The sequence below is a fragment of the Perognathus longimembris genome, chromosome 5, assembly GCF_023159225.1.
Source record: "Perognathus longimembris pacificus isolate PPM17 chromosome 5, ASM2315922v1, whole genome shotgun sequence".
Taxonomy (NCBI): domain Eukaryota; kingdom Metazoa; phylum Chordata; class Mammalia; order Rodentia; family Heteromyidae; genus Perognathus; species Perognathus longimembris.
This window is the reverse complement of record NC_063165.1, coordinates 6,489,534-6,513,670: the sequence shown is the minus strand read 5'-3', so window position 1 is coordinate 6,513,670 and position 24,137 is coordinate 6,489,534. Positions and strand designations below refer to the sequence as shown.

At 50.7% G+C, this 24,137-nt stretch overlaps 1 protein-coding gene across 1 annotated transcript in view; it reads right to left on the bottom strand.

The window, feature by feature from the left end:
- Nucleotides 1–23,432, bottom strand: part of Rcan1 (regulator of calcineurin 1) — a 79,089-nt gene extending 55,657 nt beyond the window's left edge. The window contains exon 1 of the mRNA XM_048346258.1: nt 23,184–23,432. Coding sequence (XP_048202215.1) covers nt 23,184–23,432 — 249 coding nt within the window. The remainder of the gene's footprint in view (nt 1–23,183) is intronic.
- Between the last annotated feature and the right edge of the window lie 705 nt (nt 23,433–24,137).

The following is a 24,137-nucleotide window of genomic DNA, read 5'->3' as shown; positions in this document are numbered from 1 at the left end:
TAAGGCCCATCATCCTGTTAACTCGTCCACAGCTTATTCATTAAGAAGAGCTCCCGGGCCAGGCTTCTTCAAACCAGCACAGACGCACGCACCTGCTTGCCTGACAGTCTGAGAATACACACCTGTACCCCATCCATTTTCCTCTTCTAAATCCGACTTCCCTCAGAGGATTCACAGGAGGATCGTGAATCAAAAACAAAATAACAAAAACCGAAGTTAAATGCAGGCCCATCACTGGTCTCTAGAGCCTCGTGTTGATGGGTGGTCTTGGGAGCCAAAAGCAAGTATCACCTCAGGCTCATGTTCGGCTAGGCACCCAGTGGCCTCCCCCTCCACATGCTAAAAGAGCACGCCGATATTTACAGGAAGCATGTGCTTTGTTTGATTTTTGTATTTCTTCGGTGCGGGACTGAGGCTTGAACTCAAGGCCGGACATCTTCGACTGCTCAAGGCTGGTGCTCTCACCCTTGCTCACTCTAGCTCTCTCACTTCTAGCTCTTTGTTGGTTAAAGGGAGTCTCGCCTACTTTCTGCCTTGGCTGGCTTCAAACCTCCTTCCTCTGATCTGAGCCTCCTGAGTTCTCAGCTAGAATTTACAGAAGTGAGCCACTGGCTTTGTGTGCTTTTCGTTCAGGTAATTTATGTCGGAGGCGGAGAGACAGTGAGGGCATGAGTTTGACACCAGCCTGGAAATACACAGCAAAAGCCTGTCTCAAAACACAACAAAAAAAATTTACATAGGAACGTATAATGATTTGCATACTAAATATATTACATATAACGTGACTACATAGCATGCAGTGTCTCTTGTGAAATGGAAAGAAAGACTAAACCCAAGCCAGGTGTGGTGCACACCTGTAAGCCAAGCTACATAGGAGATAGAGACCGGTTTCGCAGTTTGAGGACAGCCCCAGCAAAAAGTTCTCCCATCTCCACAAACACGCTGTACATGGGAGTGTGTGTCTGTAATCAGTCACGCAACAGGCACAGGGAGAATGATGATGATCCAAGGACAGCTTGGGCAGAAAGCGCAATATTTATCTGAAAATAACCTAAAGCAGGAAGATTGGAGGTGGGGTATAGGTCCTTAAACAAGTATGAGGCCCAACCTCAGAATGCCAAGAGGAGAACAAAGAAAGGCAAGAAAACAGGCAAATTGAGCCTCAAAAGTAGGAGGAAAAAAAAAGGAGAAAACTTTAGAACACAAAATAAACATATCATATAAAAATGAAGTCAAATGTTCACTCAAGATATTAGTAAATTTAATAAAACTGACAGGACAAATTGCCACTATCAGAATTCAAAAGGGGGATGCAATTAGAAGTCCTATAGATATTAAAAAGCCTCTAAGAACATGAAAATATGTAAATATATTCGAAGTTTTAAGTAAAATGGTCAAATCCCTAGAAAACTATAATTTACAAAAAAAAAATGACAGGATATATCTGTTGAGTCCATACCTATTAAAAACAACAACCAAATATCTAAAACCTTCAGACCAGTGAAATCAGATAAACACTTAAGAAATAAAGGCTAGCAGTCTTGCATAAACTCTTCAGTAAGAGAACCAAAAAAGAAACCGCTTCCCTACTCCCTCACTCTATTTTAACATACCCCGATAACCTGGTAAGGCTATTATAAGGGGAGAAAATTAAAAACAAAACAAACTTTACCAGCCTATGTCTCCTGAACAAAAAAGTGAATATACAGCAAAACAAGCATTATGAAAAACAAACAAGAATACTGCACCCACCACAACCAGAGAAATGTCCCCTGGAGGACACAGAGGAGGAGAAGGTGACAGTGTCATTAATCTATATATTTCATTGGGGGAATATCCAAATAGCAAGAACAAGGTTCAACTGCGATGTATTCACGCTGCTGACTAGAAACAATGACAATCAAAGTAATGGTGATTCTGTGTGTAATGGTTAACTTTGCGTGTCATCTTGGCTGGGTCACGGTGTCCAGATACATGGTCAAACATTTTTCTGGATGGTTCTGTGAAGATATTTTTAGGAGTGATTAACATTGAAAATCAATGAACTTTGAGTGAAGCAGACTGCCCATCCAGTCAATGAACGTCAATAGCACATGGAGACTGCCCGCCCCCTCCCCACACGAAGGCTATAGGAGAAGGCCTTGGGGCGGGTCCCGGGGTCTCCGCCCACCCTGTACCCTGCCAGTCTCTATATCTGTGTGAGCCCATTCCTTCCATCTTTCTCCATACCCATCAGGCTGGTTCTACTTCTCTAGAGAGTCCTGACTAATACAACAAGCATCAAAAGGATGACTTTCATAAACATAATATTGAACCAAAGAAAACAGACACAAATCATTTATAAACATGTCTCCATCTGCATAAGGTCCAAGCAAGCCCAGCTAACTTGGGGTGGTGCCATGCGGATGGGGGCTCACTGCAGCATGCTGCCTGGGAAAGACACGGAGGCCTCTTCCAGAAGCGCCGCATCGTTCTGTCTCCATTTGATATGGGTGCACCTGTATCACCAACTTTCCTGAGGTGACGCTGTGTGTACGTTGCTGTAGGTATACTTCATTTTGTAAAGTGTCACTTTTAATGGATTACCCCTCATTCCCAGGACACAGACACTGCAGAAGGGGAGGAGGGTTGACAGCATGTGTAGAAGTCAGAACCCTTTACTACGGATTGGAATGTATAATGAATGGTGTAACGACTGTGAACAACAGTACAGTGGTTGTGCAAAAAGAGGAAAACAGAATGGCGTATGACCCATCCATCATAAAGAACTGAAAGCAGGGTCCTGGAGAGGTATTTGTAGTCACGGTCACAGCAGGTTCACAAATGTCCAAGATGGCGACTAAACAGCAGACATGAATTACAAGATGTGGACGATTCACTCAAAGGAAGGAAATTCTGAAGCACGATCCCTATCTGATGGGCCTCGAGGACATTATGCTAAGTGGAATAAAGCTCTCACCAAAAGACAAATATAGGACTCTACTTGCATGAGGTATCTAAACTGAGAATCAGTAGATAGAACCTCCCAGAGTTCCACTGGGAATTCAGGGACTGGGAGAGGAAGAAAGGAGAGCTGCTTATCAACGCATACCGTGCTTCAGTTTCGTCATCTAAAAAGCATTCTGGCGTTGGGTTGCACACAATGGCAATGTATTTAACACTGATGAACTGCATATACACTTAAGCATGACTGATGGTAAGCTTTATACTGTGTATATTTATTATGTTTGCAAAGCTTGTTGCAGGCCAGGCACTGGTGGCTCGTGTCTGTCATCCTAGCTACTCCGGAGGATAGGAAGATGGTGGTTTGAAGCCAGGCAGTTAGTGAGGCTCTTATTGCCAATTAACTACAAAAAGCCAGAAGAGGAGCTGTGTGGCTCAAGTGTTAAAGCACTAGCCTTGAGTGAAAAAGCTAGGAGACAGTGCCCAGGCCGTGAGTTCAAGCTGCAATAGTAGCACGCGCGCGCGTGCACGCACACACACACACACACACACACACACACACACACAAAGTGTGTTAAGGAAGAAAGCAAACTCAATGAAGGACGCAAAGAAACAGAGAGAAATATATTTAATTTCGCATCCATTTGGCCAGCTCCTCTCACTGTATTCTATGAGGGTAAAGTGGAAGAGTTTTTAAGCCTCTTTATCTTAGCATCGTCATCACAGAATTAATAGTTAAAGTTTTAGGAGGCAGGGGGGCAGAGAGGGTAATATCACTTACATGGCACTGATTTTCCTAGAAAAGGGCAAGATCATCAGAATACTGGAGAAGACAGCCCAGTTTAGACAAGGTGTGTCTCAGACTGAGTATTACTTCCATTTCAGGGTGGGCTGGTGGGCTCAGTGAAGCGGAATGCCTTCCCACTGTCGGCGATCGCCATCCTGTCTGTGGAGCACGGACAGGACAAGGGGGGGAGGGTGGGGGGGCTCTCTGCGTGAGCTGGGCAAGCTCACCTCCTGCCCTTGGATGGAGATGCTCAGGCTGTTGAAACACCGCCCCATTCCACACCAGCCCGCCTGGGGCTCCAGCTTGCACATGGCAAGGCCCAAGACTTCTCAGCCTGCATAACCACATGATGCAAACCCCCAGAATAAATCTGTGTGTGTGTGTGTGCGCGCGCGTGCCCACACATGTGTTGTGTCTCTTTTACCATGTGTCTGCTGCAACACCCTTTCACACTTCTCCATTTGCCCTCTGTGGGTTTCACAGGTGGTTCACACCAGCGTGAACTCGTCATGCTCCTGCCAGAGGCCGTGTGGGCAGCCACTCCCCGCCTGGACTTCCTGAGCCACCTGTATCATTCAGGCCTCTGTTTCAATGTCAGCTCCTCAGAGAGACCCCCGGGCGTCCCTGAAACGCCCCGTCAGTGTCACCAGGGCTCCGGTTCACTTTATGTGTCGCAGGAGTTGCAATATAGATTTAAAACCAATCTCTCCCGTGAAGATGTACGTTCTGCGAGGGGCAGAGCCACAGCTTTGTCTCCCCTGGCTCTGCGTCCGCTGTCAGCATGATTCAGCAGATGCTTGCTGAATGAGCAAATGAAGGAATAAAGGGATGCCTCATAGAATACCTCTCACAGTCCTCTGACCCAGAAAGGAACACGGCTCACCACCTACAGGAAAAACATGTGCTCTCCATGTCCTGAGCTGCATCTCTTGAAGTGAGTGTTGGCCTTCACATCATCCTACACAGATTGTTTTTCATGTTGGTTTCTCCAGTCGGCCAAGGCCGGCATTAGCACTGCACTGGGCTCCGTCTGGTGTTCCTGGGTGCTAAGATTTACGCCGTATTTCCTTCTACTGGAACTGAGGGCGATCACATCCTGGATCCCTGGGTACAGGGCCTCTAGAAGGAAGTCTAAAAGGCTACAATGTGTCCTGTGCGGGACATGGGTGCTAGCTTCCCCCCAGAAACCCAAACCCTCAGATGCCCGAGTTCCTATGGAGAATGGTGCATGCAGTACAGTGTTTACACACAGCCTGTGCACGCCCTCCAGGGCACTTGGAGTGCTTCTAACACTGAATACACAGTCTGTGCGATGCAAATCATCCTTATGCTGTATTGTTTAGAAGAAAAAGATCTGTTCCTGTTCATTACAGATGCAATGGTGGGCAGGAGGGGGCTTGGCTTCACTCTGTTTTGTTTCCTTTTTTTTTTTTTTGGCCAGTCCTGGGGCTTGAACTCATGCCCTGAGCACTGTCCCTGGCTTCTTTTTGCTCAAGGCTAGCACTCTACCTCTTGAGCCACAGCACCTACTTCCGGCTTTTTCTGTTTATGTGGTGCTGAGGAATCGAACCCAGGGCTTCATGCATGAAGGCAAGCATTCTACCACTAAGCCACATTCCCAGCCCAGATGCATTTTTTTTTATCAGAGTAATTTCAATTTCTTACTGGTTGAATCCAGGTATGGGTGCCAACTAGACACAGGAAGCTTAGACTGTCAAGGATATGTAAAAAAAACACATTGTTGGTGAAATATTTGACCAATTGCAGCTGAAACGACAGTAATCAGAATGAGTGGATTTGGAGGGCCTAGAAGTTTCTGGACACAGCAGGGATAGATAGATAGATAGATAGATAGATAGATAGATAGATAGAGACATTGGAGGTCAAGTTAAGGGTTTCTTTATTGAATAAAAACCATTATAAGCCAGGCACCAGCCGGCTCAAGCCTGTAATTCTAGCTGCTCTGGAGGCTGAGATCTGAGGACTGCAGTTCAAAGCCAGCCCGGGCAGGAAAGCCCATGAGACTCTTATCTTCAATTAACCCTCAGAAAGCTGGAAGAGGAGGTATGGCTCAAGTGGTAGGGTGACAGTCTTCAGTGAACAAGCCAAAAAACAGTACACAGACTCTGAATTCAAGCCCCAGTTGAAACAACAACAGCCCTTTTGACCAGCGCACAGTGATGCCCACACAGTGTGAGAAGAAGAAGGCTGACGGAGCTCATGGTTTCCTTGTGAGAAGCACAGATTCCAGGACAACCCCGGCAGCGCCCAGAAGTGCTCACTACGTACCCACTGTGTGCCAGGTCCTGGTAGGAGCTGAAGAGGAAGCAATCCCTGCCCACAGGCTGCTCACCCAGGGCAGAAGAAGGGATGGACAAGGGAGAATACAACGTAAGGGCCCCAAAGACAGGAGGTGGGAGAGAGGCAGTGCAGGGGAGGCGTGTGCAAACAAAATCAGATCCTGACCAGCAAGGAGGACATTTAAGCCAAGACCCCGGCAGGAGGCAGGGCAGTGAGCTGTGGCCTCTTTCTAGAACGCCATTCCAGGGGAAGGAGTAGCAAACACAAAGAGGAGCGGAGGCAGATGGCGAGAAGGATGGCGAAGGGTGCCCCCTACTGGAGGGTGCAGGGAGGACCATGGACGTTCACAAGGCAGTGGAGGGAAAGTAGCCCAACTTCAAGCCCAACTGTCTTAAAAGCAAATGAAGCCTAAGTCTTTTAATTTACCAGTAAATTCTAATTCCTACCAACAAATCTGTCTAGAAAAAAAATAGTCTCTAAGACCCTCACGTAGTGGATTCTGTGGTGGTTGTGCTGAAACTGAAACAGACATTATTTTACATGGGTCTACAGAACCTAGAGGCCATCAAATGTGACATTACACACCCGAATTGCAATATAATGGTGACTGAAATAGGAATCCCAGCATGACTGGGATTAAGGTTGAAAAAAGGGCCATAGAAAGTTAATCAACTTGATTGTGGCGATCACGGCCTGAAGTAATTACCGATCAAATCACGTTATACATTTTCATTCTTTGGTAGTAATGGGGTCTGAACTCGGGGTTTCACCCTTGCCGGGCAAGCACTCTCCGGCTTCCACCTCCCTCCAGTGTGCACCAGATGCTCTGGTTATTTTTGAAATGAGGTCTCACTTTTTGCCTGGGCTAGCCTGGATGGAGAGCCTTCTGTTCATGCTTCCCTTGTAGCCGGGATGAGTGGAAACAGTCACTACCCCCTCCACTAGTGGAGATGGAGTCTTCCGAACGTTTTACCAGAACTGGCCCGGAACTATGATACCCCCAGACGACAGGGAGAAGCCTCCAGCGTCAGGTCGCAATATAAGCTGGGTGAAAGGTAACATCCAGGGTGACTTCAGATCTGTCTATCAAATCCCCTCTGTGTGGTAGACAGATGAAACTTGTAGGGAGCCAGACGGACCTGAGAAAGCTCCCCAGATGTATCCAGCTGTCTGAACTTCCATCCTAGAGAGAAGCTCAGCTTAAAGAGGGGCAGCACCCAGTCCTGCACCTGGGTGGGGGGCAGGGGGGAGGCGGGTCATGGTTCTGTCAGTCTTGGCCTGTGGTGTTCTTGCTGGGCAAAGGCACCTTGGAAACATCAGTTCCTGAGGGAGGTGCCCAGCCACACACCCACACTCCCTTGAAACTGTCCTCCAACTGATTGGGCTGAAAAAAAAAAGGCTTGATAAAAAGCCCCGGATCAGTGCTGGCTGCTGTTCTTCTGAACACAGACACTGATCGGGAGGTGATTAGGACTCAAGTGGAGGTGGGGGCAAAGTCCTATTTTCCAACGCTAGGATTAGACCACAAGTTAATACTAAAATGGGACACGCTGTACCTTTCTGCCCCCTGCACGCAACGCCGACACCCTTTCTTCATCTAAGCCACTTTCCCAGGGCTGTCATTATTCCACACCAGGACTCCGAGATGAAAAGATTATTATTTATTAACAAGCACACATTGATTTGTGTTGCCTTCAAAAGAGAACAGAATCCAATCATTTGTTATTTGTGTTTTCTGATGCCAAGAAACAAAAAAAAAAAATAAAAAGAATTCTTGGCTGGCAGCGTTTCGTCCCTGCTCAGCCTTTCCCATACAACCTCTATGCGCTCTAGTGATTCACTTGGAAACGTCAATCTACAATTGCAGGAAAACCTCAGCGACTTGACTTAATCAGAGTGCCGGGAAGACCCGGGAAGGGACCATGGTGCTGGCTCTTTCAAGGGCCCACGGGCACGGGAGGACGGGGGGGGGGGGGGGCGGACTGGGCTCTCGGGCATCGGCACAGGAATACCCGGCCATGGTGGTTATGCCCAGTGCCGCACAGTCTCGAGAATGCATTTCACTCTGCAGTCAGGTCGGTCCTCCCTCACCTCGGTGTGAATAAAATCTGATGCCTCGTTTATACAGCCTGGCATGTCAGACGATATCCTCCATCTCGCTTACTGTAAAGAGTTCATGATGGGGCTGCCTCGTATGAGAAACCTGGTCAGAGGCGAGCACAATAGCAAAGCACAGGGGTTTTCAAGTCAAACACGCTCAGATACTGGCCAATTTCACGTGTTTCGACGTGGTGCTGATGGGCCTCACCCATCTGCCACAAGCTGACCGACACAGCCCCTAACGGCCAGGGCAGGCTGGGTGACTCCCATCCAGCTGCGAGGCCCTTCCTTCTCCAACCTGCTCAACACCCTGGCCCCATTAGCAAGGGACAGATGGATCTTCACGGGCAAGGCGAGCTCTGCGGCGGGCTGAGGTGCCACCCCGGGGCACGCCTGCCTTGGGGGGAAGTTCCAAGGGCTTTAAACAAGACAGACGCGTGGGCTACTTTTACCGTCTAGGAGAGACGGGACCCAGTTCCTCCTGGCAGAGGAGGGGCGCGGGGCCCCCCTGGACTGGAGCACAGGTCTGGGCCTGCTTCCCAGACAGCCTTCGGAGGCAGAGGCGACCGCTGCCCGGCAAGGCAGGCCCGGCGGTTCTGCTCACTGCTGCATGGAGGGAGCACGGTCACTGGGTCCACAGCGGGAAATGGGCTCGGGCCAGGAAGTCCAGCCGGACCCCATCTCTGCTTCTGCAGAGCACGTGCTTGGTCCAGAGGAGGGCTGTACAGCCCAGGGCGACCGCCGCCCCGGACACACCAGTGCAAACCACCGCTGGCCTTTATTCTTGTTTTAATCTTGGGGATGCAGGGTTTGCGGGAGGAGCTCCCTTCTCACCACCTTATTCGGCATATGGTCCAGCAATTTTGCATGCGCGCGCGTGTGTGTGTGTGTGCGCACGCGCTGGTTCTATAGCTTGAACTCAGGTCCTAGGCGCTGTCCCTTCGCATTTTCACTGAAGGCTGGCACTCTTTTCTTTTTCAAAATTCATTGTTGTTTGAGAGGTGATAGACAGTGAGGTTGCCTTTAGGTACGTCAGGTGTTAAGTACATTTCTTTCCTTCTGCTGAGAGTCATTTGTTCCCACTTTCTCTCTCATTCCCTCCCTCCCATCTCCGCCCATGAGTTGCTTGGTTCACTTCCGTCAATGCCTGGTGCAGCTGGTGAGCTCCGCTGCTGCACATTTTCACCTGCTTTCCTCGCATTCCGTGCCTGGCCGCCTCCCCCCACCCCCCCCCACCCCCGCCTTCGCTCGGATGTGCGTGCGTATACACCATATATGAGGTAGAGAATACAGAGTCATCTAAAAAGGATAGGACAAATTAAGAAAAGGTCCTTTGTTTCCTTATCTTTGGAGTTCATTTCAGTATGTATATTATTTTATAAACATAAGAAGAGGTGCTTGGGTATTACAATTTGGTGGCACTCTTATCTTTTAAACCACAGCTGCCTTCCTGCCTTTTTGGTGGTTAACTGGAGATAAGAGTCTCAGGGACTTTGCTGCCCAGGCTGGCTTTGAATCACAACCCTCAGATCTCAGGCTCCTGAGTAGCTAGGGTGACAGGTGTGAGCCACCTCCACTTGGTTCAAGCAATTACTGTCAGAGTTGTTGTAAAAGAGAAAGGGGAAAAAGTCCCCTGTTGACTGATGATATCAGAGGAATGTCTCTCCTGACTCGTGGCTGGAAATCGAACCTCATAAAACAGTACAGTAGTAGAGTGGGTGATGGATACGGACTGCCAGCCCGCAGGAGGAAGAGAGAACAATCTTGAAATCAGTGTCATGGTTGGAAAAGACAGAGTACAGCTGGGCACCAGTGGCTCTCATCTATAATCCTAGCCGAGAGCTGAGGAGGGGTGTTCAAAGCCAACCCAGGCAGGAAAGTCTGTGAGACTCTTATCTCCAATGAATCACACACACATGCACACACACACACACACACACACACACACACACACACACGCCAAAAGAGTTGCGGCTTAAGTGGTAGAGAGCTATCCTTAAGCAAAAGAAGCTCAGGAACAGCATGCAGGCCTTGAGTTTAAGCTCCATGACTGGCACGCACACACACACACACACTCAACAAGAAAAAGCTGAGTATTCAGGGTGTGAGAGGCAGCCAGGAGCATTATGTCCACATTCATCCTGTATGTCTCCACATGCACGAAGACACACCTGTAAAGCTCATCCACCTCTAAGACAGGGTGGGAAAAGGTGACTGGATTCTTCTGTCTTCATGACTACCACTCTCACTATTAATACCCTTCAAATCAGAGAGCAAGGTAAACAGATAAGCCGTCGATGGAGCTCAGCAGATGGTAGGGGTGCGCGGTGCTCCACTCCCCGCTCCCTAATGCCATTGCGTAGACCTAAGACAGCTGGTGGGTAGGTGTGTGCGGAAGTCAAGCTCTCAGACTTTCTGCTCTCTGGCTGCAGGGTGGATAAGAGACGAGTTATCCTCAGTGGGCCGCCACACTGGGTCCAGACGACACCGTGCTCAAGTCCCTCCCTCCCATCTTCAGTCTCCCCGGGGCCTCTCTATGAGCTAGTCATCTCACAGCGATGACTGGCGACAGACTTGGGCAACCTGCTGCTGCGGGGGTACGAACCGAGCCTTCAGAACCTGGCTCGTTTAATTAAAAGCACAGCAGGTCTCGGTGCTGTGTACGAAGCAGACAGCATGCATTTTATTATGGGAGGTCCTTTTCCCTAGAGTCGTCTGATGAGAACCAGGAACAGCATTCAGAAATAAGAAGCATCCCAAGCTGATGGTGTCTGGCTAGGACCAGATCTGGTAAAGAATGCCCAGCCATCTTGCACCAGGGTGCTAGAGGCCGGCGGACGTGATACAGGGAGATGTCACATCGATTACATGATGCTGCACATCCTAGAAAACATGTCCGTTTCCTAAAAGTCATTCTAAGAACAGTGAGAGAGAAGGGAGGGAGGAGGAGAGAAAAAGAGGAAGAAAATGAGGACCAGGGGAGGAGACAAAGGGAAAACCTAACTGTCAAACATCATCTTTATTTTTCAACTCTAAGATTGTATTATGGTTTTGTTTTTTTCAAATTTTTATTATCAAACTGATGTACAGAGAGGTTACAGTTTCATACGTTAGGCATTGGATACATTTCTTGTACTGTTTGTTACCTTGTCCCTCATACCCCCCTATGGGTTTTTTTTGTTGTTGTTTTTGGTAGCGGTGGCTCTGGGAATTGAACTCAGGGCCTTGGGCTTGCTAAGAAAGCACTCTCTACTTTGAGTCACTCTTTCGGCCTCCCCCCTCCCCTTCTTTTTGTATCACTTACTTTCCAGAGAGGGCCTTGATTTACGCCTGGGCCAGCCTGAATTGTAATTCTTCTATTTGTTCTTCCCTTTGTTACCGGGATTACAGGTGCATGCCACTGATTAAGATGGAATCGCCTAAACTTTAACGACCAGACTAATCTTGAACCATAATCCCCCAATCGCTACCTCCCAAGTAGCTAAGATTATATAGGCCTGTACCATGGTACCCTGCCTAAAATATTATTAGCCAGGTTAGCCTAACTTCTCTTATCATGGTCTCTAATAATGATTTTATACTTTACAGTTTATGGAGCTTTCCTATTGTTTTGAGCTTTCGTTTTCAAAGACATATTCAGGTTATATTCAACTTTACAGTAAAGCTCATTTCACATTATACACGTCGATTTCACTCATTAATAAAGTCCCCATATACTATGGTAAAATTATGTCTTATTCTAGGCATTTTGCGAGTTCTCCGCCCCCCCCCCCGCCGTGGTCATTTTAAAGCCACAGATCTCATTGACCTGAAACAATTTATGTAATTTCTGAAAGTGCTAAAGTTACACCTGGGAAAATAGGCTTACTGTCTAATGCACTCCAAAGAGCAGTATTTTCAGTTTTGTGGTGGTTTCACTTCCCCTGCTCCACAAATACTCAGGAAGTGCCTATCAGTGTTGGGTGCAGTCCAGGACACAGGATGAAGGTAGTGAAAAACACAGGCCCCATCGTCACATGAAATAAACCTCGAGTGAGCCTGGCATTGGTCTTGGCTCTTGAGACCTCTTGAGGTAGGTACTTGACTGTCCCACTCTGTAAACGAGGAGATCAAAGCAGAATAGTTAGGTTACTTCCCTCAAATCACACAGCCAGTTTCCTCCAGCAGAGGCAGAACTTGAATCCAGGAGGACTTGTCTCTCCAGAGGTGGAGATTAAGGGATTGTGGTGAGGCCAGCCTGGGCATAAAGTTCATGAGATTCCATCTCAACCAATGGCTGCAGGTGGTAGCACACATCTGTCATCTCAAACTATGGCAGAGGCACTATGGATGTATACAATTGTGTATACTTCTCATGCCAGTGACAAAGAGAAGACCACAGTGCAGGCCAGCCTGCTGCAAGGCAAGATCCGATTCAAAAATAATCAGCACCAAAATGGGGCAGGCGGAGGTAAAGCATCTGCTCCACAAAGCTCAATGCTTAGAGCTCAAATCCCAGGACTGCCTAAATGAAAGGGTGGGTATACACAGGTGTACATTCCCACACCTGTACCACAGTTCCACTCTCAGCAGAGCCAGGAAATTAGTAAGATTACAAATCAGCAGAAAGAAACAAACTAGTGAGTAGCCCTGGCAACACAATCCCTGTGCTAATTAGGAGGGAAAACAAAGGAGGAAAAGAAAATAATTAACAGGAAGTAAGAGAGCCAAGAGAAATTAAATGGTGACCTGATATTAACCCTCAAGCAACATGCTCACTAGCGGTACAATGCGATTCCTGATAAAGACCGAGTAAATACTTTTTCTGAGCCGATCCGTCTCCGATGCTATCACAATACTGCTGGCTGCATGGCCTTGCAGCTTCCTAGAGGTAGAGGTACCACCTGTTCACACAAACAGGCGGAGCACCCCCAATCTCAAATCTCACAACCATTTTGGACTTATACCTTGGGGATGCTCGAGTGGTAAACCCCACTCCAAAAATCTCCAACGCTTCTGGTGCCCAGAATAAAAAGGAAAAGTCAACCAGTCCCCAGAGGACGCCTCTCTGAATCCCAGGCACGTGGCAAGCCCCTCTGTAGCCCTGGGTCTCAGCTGTGTTCCCCCTCCGTCCTCCCCGTAGAAGGTCGAGGTCACTGTCCGAGTATGCAAGCTTTCCACAGCCTGCTGGCCTCACCCAATCCTGACTCTGAAATCTACATCTTGGATTTAGCTATTCTACAAGAGGGATACTGATGCACATGAGCCCTAAAGAAGAAATTTTTTTTTTTTAAAGCATTTGCAGGCCAGTTCATGAACAGTCACACAGTGAAATTTTTGCTGGGCAACTTGTCTTTAGGCGCTGTAAAGTTTTCCAGGTTGCTAGAGAAGTTCACTTGAGACCCTCAGGTCAGGGTGCCTGAGTGAAGCTGAGATCTACTTCAATCCCCCAACGCCTGGCAGCCAGCCCCGGCTCCCGCGTCTCCATGAAGCCAGCCCCTGCTCCCGCGTCTCCATGAAGCCAGCCCATGCTACCGTGTCTACAGGGACCGAGCAGGGATAACTGTGAAGTTATCTCGGGCAGGAGCTCCCATGTGGGGGGACCAGTTCCCTCTATACAGTTCTGGCAAGCTATCTACCAGCATTAAGTCATTTAGTGAGAACCTAATACCGTGAGCCTGCTCAGAAAAGCCCAATTACCCCTGAAATAAAGTGTCTTCGTGAGTTCTTTTATGTGTTGTGGGAAAGCTGGGGACCCCGCATTCCAGCCCCAGGCTCTCATGCATGCTAAGCAAAGTTCACCCAGTCTTCTTCTCTTTGTATTTCTTCAGGTTGATCACTTGAGTCATATTCCGAAGAAGTTGCACCAAACCAGAGTATGTGACAGAAAACTATACCAACTTATATGGAGGCCTAGTTGAGAAGGAAAGTCTTCCGTTTGACAAGTCTCCCCTTTCTGTGAACCTCAGATCCTACCACAGGGCAAAGCCCCATCACCAAGTGGCTGGCTCACTCGCCTTGTCTTCTGCTAAAAGACAGAAGAGCGTCTCTCCCGTTTGGAGTTTAAATTACAAGCTTATTCTCTGTGGCACAAGGCATGACTTCTCCCTTCCATTCTGAAGTCACTTCCTTGTGTCTGATGCCTAAAAGAAAGTCTAAGTCCACGGAGTGGACCCATTGCAGAACAGAAAGGAAGTTACTTCCCCCTGGTGGTGATCCCTGGTCTTTCAAGCCACACCGGGGCAAAGCTTTCTCTGTCCCCTCCACAGCCGGAGACACTGCCCTTTGGGACCTTCCCCAGGTGTTTCCATTGATATCTTTTCTGGCTGGCTTCGACTTTCCAGGGGTCCCTGTGCCCCATGCCCTGGGTCCTTTCGTGTTGGGCGGGGAAGGAGAGGCCCTGATCTAGTAGGACTAGAGTCCTTACAAGAGGAAAGCTCACTCTCCACGCGGGAGCTCGGTAGGAAGGCACCAGAAGGCAGGCCAGGAAGAGGCCCTCCCTCACCAGACTCCAACCGCGATGCACCCCAATCTCAGATTGCCAGCCTTTAGAACTGTGAAAATAAATGTCTGCTGTCTAGCTGCCTGATCTGAGGTATCTTGTTATGGCAGCCCTATACACCTAATACGGTGATGAAGGAAGACAAGCTATTGTCACGTTGAAGGGAAGAACCGAAGATGAGCTCTCTGAATTAAATAACATTTTTGTCTTCTACTTCTAAATCCAGGCCAACCTCAAATGCCTCTCTCTGCGGTGTTAATTACGACTGCAGTGGGAATTTCATACCGCACCTGCCGAAATTAGTAATGACAGGAAAAGTACTGAGCCTTTCCAACCTCCAGAGGGTTTCATTTCTTGACCTCTCCTTTCAGAAACATGGTGAGTAATAGCTTTTGATGACTCCGGAACATAGTATCACAGCTGTGCCCCCATCGTGAGGCATTTTATATTAAGCTGTGGGGGCTAACACTGTATTCGTTCAGGTAGTAGAACCTAAAGCGAAAATAAACTAGAAGAAACCTTAATGAAAAGATTTTTTTGGCAGTGCGGAGGCAGGAACCTGGGGCCTGATGCATGATGGTAAGTGCTCTCACCTGGGCTGACACCCCTCCACCCCAGTAAACACTTCCACGCCTTCACTTCTCCACGGAAGCCTAGGACGACAGGCGGAGCAAGCACGTCCAGGTCCTCGTGCCCCGCGGAGGCCGCTCCTCCGGGGGGAAGGCGAGGGTATCAGCCTGGGATTCAGGGACTGAGAGAGAGGTCTGCCCTGCAGCCCATGGGCACGGAATGGACAGAGGCTCCAGTCAACCGTCAAGGGACAAGCTTGCCGCCCACTCCCTCCCTGGCCTTCCTGGGAAGCCATAGCAGACATCTGATTGTGACCTTGGGACCACCCAAGGGCACCACCGCCCCTGGATTCCTACCCCACAAACACAGGCAGACCTGCACCACCGACTGGTTTGTGCCACTTAAAGCATTGATTGGGTCGGTTCCTTCCACACCGAGAGATAACAAACACCCGAGCTGGATGGAGGTCCAGTCACTCTGAGAGGCATTTCTTCATGAAAGTCCTCATGGGAGCCCCATTTCATAGGTGAAGAAACTAAGGTATGGGTCAGCAAAACACACCCGAGTCGGCCTGGCCAGTGCCAAAAGGAAAATCTAAGACCGGGCTCGAATCCACTATTCTGCAATGCCTCTTCGTGAACAGACTTCATGTCACATTTCTGCGATGACTGAAATTTATACAAGCAGGCTGTCAATGCTTTTACCAACGTCGAAGTTTAAGTTAAGGTAACTCATGTTCTCCAGCTGATATATTTTGAAAATGCTCCTGTCTCCTCCCAGAAAGGACAGATAAGGTATCTAATGTGTTATCCATTAGCGCTCAGAGAACACAGCAGCGACACCCATGGTTTGGGATGGTGATTAATAGATTTACAAAGGCAAAATGGTCCCTGCACAACTGACTTGTATTTCAAAAGACTGGCACGCACTCAGACCTTGAAATGAATCCTAATGGTTATACACAGTACATACACCCAGGGGTCTATTCAACGTGCACGCGCACACACACACACACACACACGTGCATCATTACCATTGCTATAATAAGAGCATACATTCACAGAAGTGTGCAAACCAACCCAGCACCGACAGGCATCAAAGAGTGGATGGTGTTTTGTATTTTGAAAAGGAAAGAGACTAAAGAACACAGCCTGAAAGATAAACACTAGAATCAACAACCTCCACTTTTGCTATTCTGCTCTCTCACAAAGCCTATTTTTCTGTTCCCTTATGTAATTGTCCTAAGGTTTGAAGAGTCTATAGTTGCAGGCAAAGGAACATTTAGAGCTACGGAAGACAAAATAAAATTGCCGGAGCCACGTACTGCGTGGCAGACTGAGCTGAAAAAGGAATCAACCACTTGCTAGGGAGTGGGGTGGTGACGAGGGACTTAAAAAACAACCTCTGGATGCAAAAGCATTCATTGCATTTGTTTAAGAGTCAGAAATTCAAAAATGGAGGGGGAAAATCGTGGGTAAATTCGAAGCCAAACTTCACACCTATGTAAGCAGTGAATCTTCTTAAAATGACAACATTCTGTGCATGCTCAAATAACGGAACTGTACCTTAGAGATCAGATTGTGGAAGGGGACATTTTTAGCCATAATTTAAGTCTGAGAAGCACACACTTTCCCCTCATCCTAGGATGACACATGGAAAGAGCCGGAAGCCGCCTGGATTTCCCACCTACTGCTCTCTGCCTAGAATTGTCACATTTTACAATATGCTTCATACTGACCCGCAACAGGACCAGGCTGGAACGCCGCCAAGGATGTACAAGCTCAGTGGTGCCACCTTGATCCCAAAACAATCATTCAAATGCCTTTGGATAATGCCTGATCTATCAAGATCGGTTTCTAAGAGGCCAGGGCTCGGGCTTGTCCTGGCTTACAGCCTACACGGGGGAAGGGAGAGGAAGCAGCCACGAGAGTAAAAGGCTCTGGTCTCCAGGTCACTTCCCAAAGGCTTAGGTCCTCAGCTGTCAACCAAGAATCCTACTTCTAGACTTCAAGGCCAAACAGCACTCCAGGCAAAGAAAGGGCCCCAAGTCCCAGACCTCAATCCCCATTATGGACCCAGAAACTAAGATTGAGTTGCCAAGCTAGAACTCAGTTGTCAGTTCTTCCTTTATCTTATCAAAACCATAGTGGTACTTGTGTGGGGTCAGGCTAAGCCGGGCCCTTTATGGTGAGAACACTGCTACTCAGTGTTGACCCACAGCTAGAACCGCAGTTCATTCTGAGCTCCTGCCTGAGGTTAGACTTGGTCTGGAGTGGGAAGGCCACAGGAACTTCTCAAAGCTTCCCTGAGATTCTAGTGTGTGGCTAAGGCTAGAATCTGCCTGGTCAGAGGTCAATATAGATAGGAAGAATTTAAGTTCCTCATTTAAAATTCTTTTATACAGATCACTGGCACTGTGTGTGCCCCTGCTGAGGTTTGAACTCAGGGTCTCATACCCTCACTTGGCTGTTTCGCTCAAGGCTCTGCCTCTTGAGCCACAGTTCTACTTCCAGCTTTTTGCTAGTTAACTGGACTTTCCTGCCCAGGCCGGCTTTGAAGAACTGCAATCTTCAGATCTCAGTGTCCTGAATAGCTAGGATTATAGGCGTGAGCCACACTGACTCAGAGGATTTTATCACAAAAAGGAACTCATGCAAGTAGCTATCACTAATCTTAAGTGGTCATTTTTCTTATGGAGAAAATGAGTGTATTCACTAGAGAAAAAAAAGGGGGGAAAGGGAGACTTTTGTATGATTTTGACTTGGTCCTCAGGCAAGGCATTATCAATAAACATATACATCATGTTTCAGACAATCAAAAAAAGAACTTATTTTCATTATTATAGAAAACTCTGGTACTTGCGAACACTTAGAATACTACTGGAGAACTCTGAATTTTCTGATTAGCTTGGTGACCCAACTAGAGACTCAATGAACCACTATCAACAATCCAAGCACAGATAATCACTGGGTCAAAGCCTTCTCTGCCTTTCAAACTAGAAAAAAAGTTCAGGGGCTGGAAATGTAGTTTAGTGGTAGAGTGCTTGTCTATCATGCACGGAGCCCTGGGTTCGATTCCTCAGCACCAAGCAAACAAAAAAGCCGGAAGTGGCACTGTGGCTCAAGAGGTAGAGTGCTTAGCCTTGAGCAAAAAGAAGCCAGGAACAGTGCTCAGGCCCTGAGTCCAAGCCCCAGGACTGGTAAAAAATAAAAATAAAAAAGAAGAAGAAAGTTTACAGGAAGAGTACTGCACTGGACCACATGAGGCAGATAGCTGTACGAAGAGAGAATAATCTCATTCTAATAAAAGTTTTCATTCATTTGTAATGGCATGAGTCTAATGTTTTAAATGAGTGATACGGCTTTATTTTTAGATTAAAAAATTTAATTAACATTCTTTATAAATTATTTGCACTAGTAAGGATGATGCAGTTAGAAAGAACAAACCTTACATAGCATACTGAACGGTTCGTAGAGATTCGCCCCATCGACATGAACGGCATTGACTAGGTAAGAAATGGGCCCCTGGGTTGAAGGCCCACAGTGACCTCCCGTGGTGCAAGCCCTCTGGCTGCCTGACTGCAGTCATCTGCCCTTGGGGACTCACTGGCTCCTGAGGTCCCTACAGGACCCTAAGAAGAATGGATGACCAGGACACGAATGCCCCACTCCATTCTGAAAGTCCCGAGGCTCGGGATGGGCAGGGAGAGGTTCAGGTGGATGCCCGGGCCTTTCTCTCCCCAGAGTAATAACCACAGGATCTCCTCCCCCAGCGGCAGTGGCTCCCGGTCCTGTGGCCCTGTGTCCTCCCTCGCTCACTCCGCTTTCTTCCCTAGAAGCCGGGGGTCGGGAGCCTTTTTGTTCCCTCTCCGTCAGGCCCCGGGGAATCGTGTGGTAGGTGATAGAACAGACATGCGTGCGTTTCATCGGCTGCTCGGGGCCCATCCGCCCGCATTGATGATTTTGTATTCCCACCCCTTCCCAGCTGCTACCCAGCTGGGCAGCGAGAATAACGTCTGAGGGGGCCACGGATTCCACGCCCGCCAGGACCCTTCCCCTGGGCTGCTCACTGACCCCAGCCACCGCCCAATGCAGCGTCTTCAACACGCCAGCCGCCGACGGCTCCCTGGGGCGTTTGCCCCAGGTCACCCTCGCTTCAGAGCTTCAGCTACTGCTATTCCCTCGGCCCAGCTGTCAGCCACACACAGACCTCCCCAAGGGGTGTCCTGCCATCGGCCCAGACGGAGCTGTACAGAGGCCTTCCTGGGCCTTCTTGATCTACGTACGGAGGCTCCATAGACTCCTCACACTGTACGCCTGCTGTGCCCAGACCCACGGCCTGCTTCTGGCCCTGGATGGCTGAGCCTCCTTAGGAACACTATTGCCTGGGCTCCTCTGCATCCAGGCTGCTGGATCAGGTCTGCCAGCAGCAGATCAGAGGCTCAGACCCTTCTTCCCTGACCACCTTGGGCCTCGGCACCCCTATCATCCTTCAGGTCTAGAGCTCCTGCCAGGCCACCCCTGGGCTGGCTCCTAGCATACTGCTGCCTCCCTTCCTTCCTTCCAGCTGTTGCTCTGGGCTGCAGCGTGAACACCCTGAGTGGATTCCTTCAAGCCTGCCTCCGTTCACTAGTTCTTCAGCAAACCAGCTTGGTGTGTGACCCTGTTAGGATCTACCTGCTACCACCCAGGCCTCTCCATCACATTTTCCTGCCATGTAGTCTTCTTTATATTCTTTTTTTTTTTTTTTTGCCTGAGAGATAACCTTTATTTTTTAAAAATGTATTGTCAAAGTGATGTACAGAGAGGTTACGGTTTCGTACGTTAGGCATTGGATACACTTCTTGTACTGTTTGTTACCTCCTTCTTTATATTCTTATCACTATCATCAGTTCCACAAGTTTAATTCTGAGTCAACAGGATTAAAAAAAACAAAACTGCATCAGCACTGAACATGAACAGTCTTCTCTTTCTTTACTCTCAAAAAACACATAGTATAACAACTATTTACATATAACATTTACATGGTGTTAAATTTAACTAGCTTTCTAGAGGGGTGTGTGTGTATGTGTATTTGTGTGTGCATGTGTGCATGTGTGTGTGTGTGTGTGTGTGCTGGTGGTACTGGGGCTTGAACTCAGGAACTTGTGCTCTTGCTTGGCTTTTTCACTCAAAGCTAGTACTCCACCGCTTGAGCTATCCCTCTACTACCAGCATTTTGCTGAAGGCAAGAGTCTCTCAGCTTTGTCAGCTCTGGATGGCTTCTAACCAGAATCCTCAGATCTCAGCCTCCTGAATAGCTAGGATGCTAATAGGCATGAGCCACCAGCACCTGGCTCTTGATATAAATTAAAGTATAGAGGAGGATGTTCTGTTGGCACATACAGTTATTGTGCTACTCTATGGCCACTCACAGACGTTAGAATGGAAGTGGTTTCTCAGAACCAACAATCCCTGAGGGTGCCAAGGGTCTGCTATGTCTGGAAGCACCTGGCTCACTTGCTTCTTTTCTACAGCCCATCTGTTCCTCACTAGGTCCCAAGATCTAAAACTGCCCCCGGAGGGCATTAATGTGAATGGGAAAACAAATGAGTGAATACCTGTCCACTGTCCCCCCAAAAAGAATCACTTTGTTCATCCGGACCCTCTGATGTGAATCATCAATCTCCCTGCTTCCCTTCTGAGATCGCCATTCCCCAAGTTCTCCTAGGACCGTCAACTTCTAGTGTATTTATACTCATCTCTTCAGTGCATCTTCCTCAATGAAACTGTCAGCCCTGAAGACAAAAATGCTGTTTTGTTCCCTTCTGTATCCTTATTAAAATAAACAGCCAGCACAGTGGGCCCAACTTTATATGAAAGCAGGTTCCAATGTCCCCCCCAACCCCGGGGGCTGAATGCAAAACCACAAGTTGCCAGATACCCAAGCATGTAAGTGCAGCCTGACACAAGTTAGTTGTTCTTGCTGCAGAGAAGGGCAACCTGGGACTCCTAGGAAAGAGGTTAGCCCATCAAGGTGAAAAGAATTTCAGGATAAGATGAGCGAGACCCCGATAACGGTTGCTCTGAAAAGTGTGTCCGGAGGGGGGCTTAGGAGACCCTTGTAAATCCTTACTGGAAGTAAACGGGCATATAAAAATGATAAATAAGCCTGCACAGAGTTCCCTGATCCAGAGAAGGCGGTGCAGCCCCTTCGACCACCGTTCGCTGACAGTCCAGGCGGACCCAGCGCCAAGCTCCGAACACGCTGCCTCTTTTTTGGACAGCTGCACTCCCAATGGATCAGCTCTCAAAGACAGGCTTCCTCCTGCGACGCCTACACGGTCCGATTTTTATTCTGCACAATCATTGAAGAATTGGAATAAGTGCCTCCTCCCCGCTACCATCATTTTTTTTTTTAAACTCATCTCTGTCCCCTCAACCTCCGAAGTGTCAAAATTGTGTAGATGTAGGAGGAGGGAGGGATCAATTCCCAGCGTACTCGATGTCCCCCAGCGGTGGTGACAATTCACCCCCTTCAAGAGAGCAAGATTGATTCCTGGCTAAATAGCCTAAAGGCTTAAATAAGTGCAACACACACACACACACACACACACACACACACACACACACACACACACACACACACACCCCATTCCACCCAAAACTGGCCAACCACCGCAGAATAATGAGCAACCACGGCTCCTCACCCAAACACCACACACACACTGGCTTTGCCTTCCAACCGTGCAGATTGAGAATGCGGAGACGCCGTCCTATTTGGGAACATTGAGTCACGCCGCCAGTCTCTGCGATGCATTCTCTGATAATCTAGTACTTGGTCATCCCTACCCCGCCTTCCCACCCCTGTCCGAAAGAATAAACCGGGCGGGCGCAAGAGCCAAGCTGGGGAAGCCCAGGACCTGGGGAGACGCAGAAAGCCAGGTCCATGGGCGCCCAGGAACGGGTCTGGGGGGCGCCCTGGCTAGGGTAGGGAGGCGCCCAGGAGCGGGTCCGGGGTCGCCCAGGAGCGGGTCTGGGGGGCGCCCTGGCTAGGATTCGGGGCGCCCAGGAGCGGGTCTGGGGGCGCCCAGGAGCGGGTCTGGGGGGCGCCCAGGAGCGGGTCCGGGGGCGCCCAGGAGCGGGCCCGGGGACGCCCAGGAGCGGGTCCGGGGGCGCCCAGGAGCGGGTCTGGGAGGGCGCCCTGGCTAGGATTCGGGGTGCCCAGGAGCGAGCCCGGGGGCGCCCAGGAGCGGGCCTGGGGGCGCCCTGGCTAGAGTCGGGGGGCGCCCAGGCGTGGATCCCGGGGCGGCGGGTCCGGGGACGGCCAGGCGCGGGTCCCGAGGAACCCTGGCTAAGGTCTGGGGGCGCCCTGGCTAGGATCCGGGGCGCCCAGGCGCGGGTCTCGGGGGCGCCCAGGCACGGATCCCCGGGAGCGCCCAGGCTAGGGCCGGGGGGGGAGCCCAGGCGCGGGTCCGGGGTCGCCCAGGCGCGGGTCCCGGGGCGCCCAGGCGCGGGTCCGGGGGCGCCCTGGCTAGGGTTCCGGGGTCGCCCAGGCGCGGGTCCGGGGGCGCCCTGGCACAAATTCCCGGGGGCGCCCAGGCGTGGGTCCGGGGGCGCCCAGGCGCGGGTCCGGGGGCGCCCAGGCGCGGGTCTCGGGGACGCCCAGGCGCGGGTCCGGGGGCGCCCTGGCTAGGGTCTCGGGGGCGCCCAGGCGCGGGTCCGGGGCGCCCTGGCTAGGGTCTCGGGGTCGCCCAGGCGCGGGTCCGGGGGCGCCCTGGCACAAATTCCCGGGGGCGCCCAGGCGTGGGTCCGGGGGCGCCCAGGCGCGGGTCCGGGGGCGCCCTGGCACGGATTCGCGGAGGGGATTGGACGCGCTCCGGGGGTTCGCCGCCCCATCCCACCAGCCCGCCACCGCAGCCCATCAGCTCGGTGACCCGCGACGCTACCGCCTCCGCCTCCGCCACCGCCGGGCAACAAGTGCCCGCCCTCCCCGACGGCCCCGACGCCCGGCCCCGCTCACCCGGCACAGGCCGTCCGCGAACACGCGCGGGTCCAGGTGGCAGGCGATGGTGGCGCTGGGCAGGTCCTGCAGGTCCACCTCCTCCATCGCGCAGTCGATGAAGCTCCAGTCGCCGCCGCCGCCCTGATCCGGGTCGGCCGTCCCCGGCGGGAAGGGCGCGAAGGGCCGCAGCGTCACCCCGGGCCGCGCCCGCGTCGGGGCCGCCTCGGCCGCCGCCCCGCGCCGGGCCCGGGCCACGCCGTCCTCCATCCCCGCCGGCGCCCGCTCGCCCGCCCGCCCGCCCCGGCCCCCGCTGCGCTCCCCCCCCCACCACCCCCACCACCCCGCGCCGGCTCCCGGTGAAGCCCCTCCGGATCGCCCGGCGGCGGCCGGCGGCGGGCCGTCAGTCACCACGGCTCCCGGAGACGCGGCCTCCCTCGGTCTCGCCCAACTCCGTCCCCGCGCGGGGGTGGGTGGGGCTCCGAAACGGCAGCGCCGCTCCGCCCGCCCAGCCCGCCCAGCCCCCCGGGGGCGGAACGCGAGCAAGATTCCGCAGTGGCCCCTTTAAGAACGGTCCTCGTCGGGCTCGTCGGTCCCGCCCTCCCGGAGGGACCACCAATAGGAGGACGCGATTCGGGCCACGTGATCGTTACTTGGCCGCCCTCAACCTGAAGCCTTGGGGCGGCCATGTTTGTTAAGGGCAAAGGCCTCTCTGGCCAGTTCTGCTTTTTCCTGACAGCTGGTGGTTGGCATCTGCTGAAGGACGCCGGCCCGGGCCCTGGGCCCTGGGACTGATCACTGAGGAGGCCGAGATTCAGAGCACAGAGATTCAGAGCACAGGGACCAACTCTAGGGGATTTCAGCTAGATCGAATTCTGTTCTGCTCTGGGGGATTGCAGGTGGTTACATGCTTAGCCCATTATCAAATGTGGTCATAAATAGGGATTAAAGTAGGACAGGAGAATGCTGTTTACT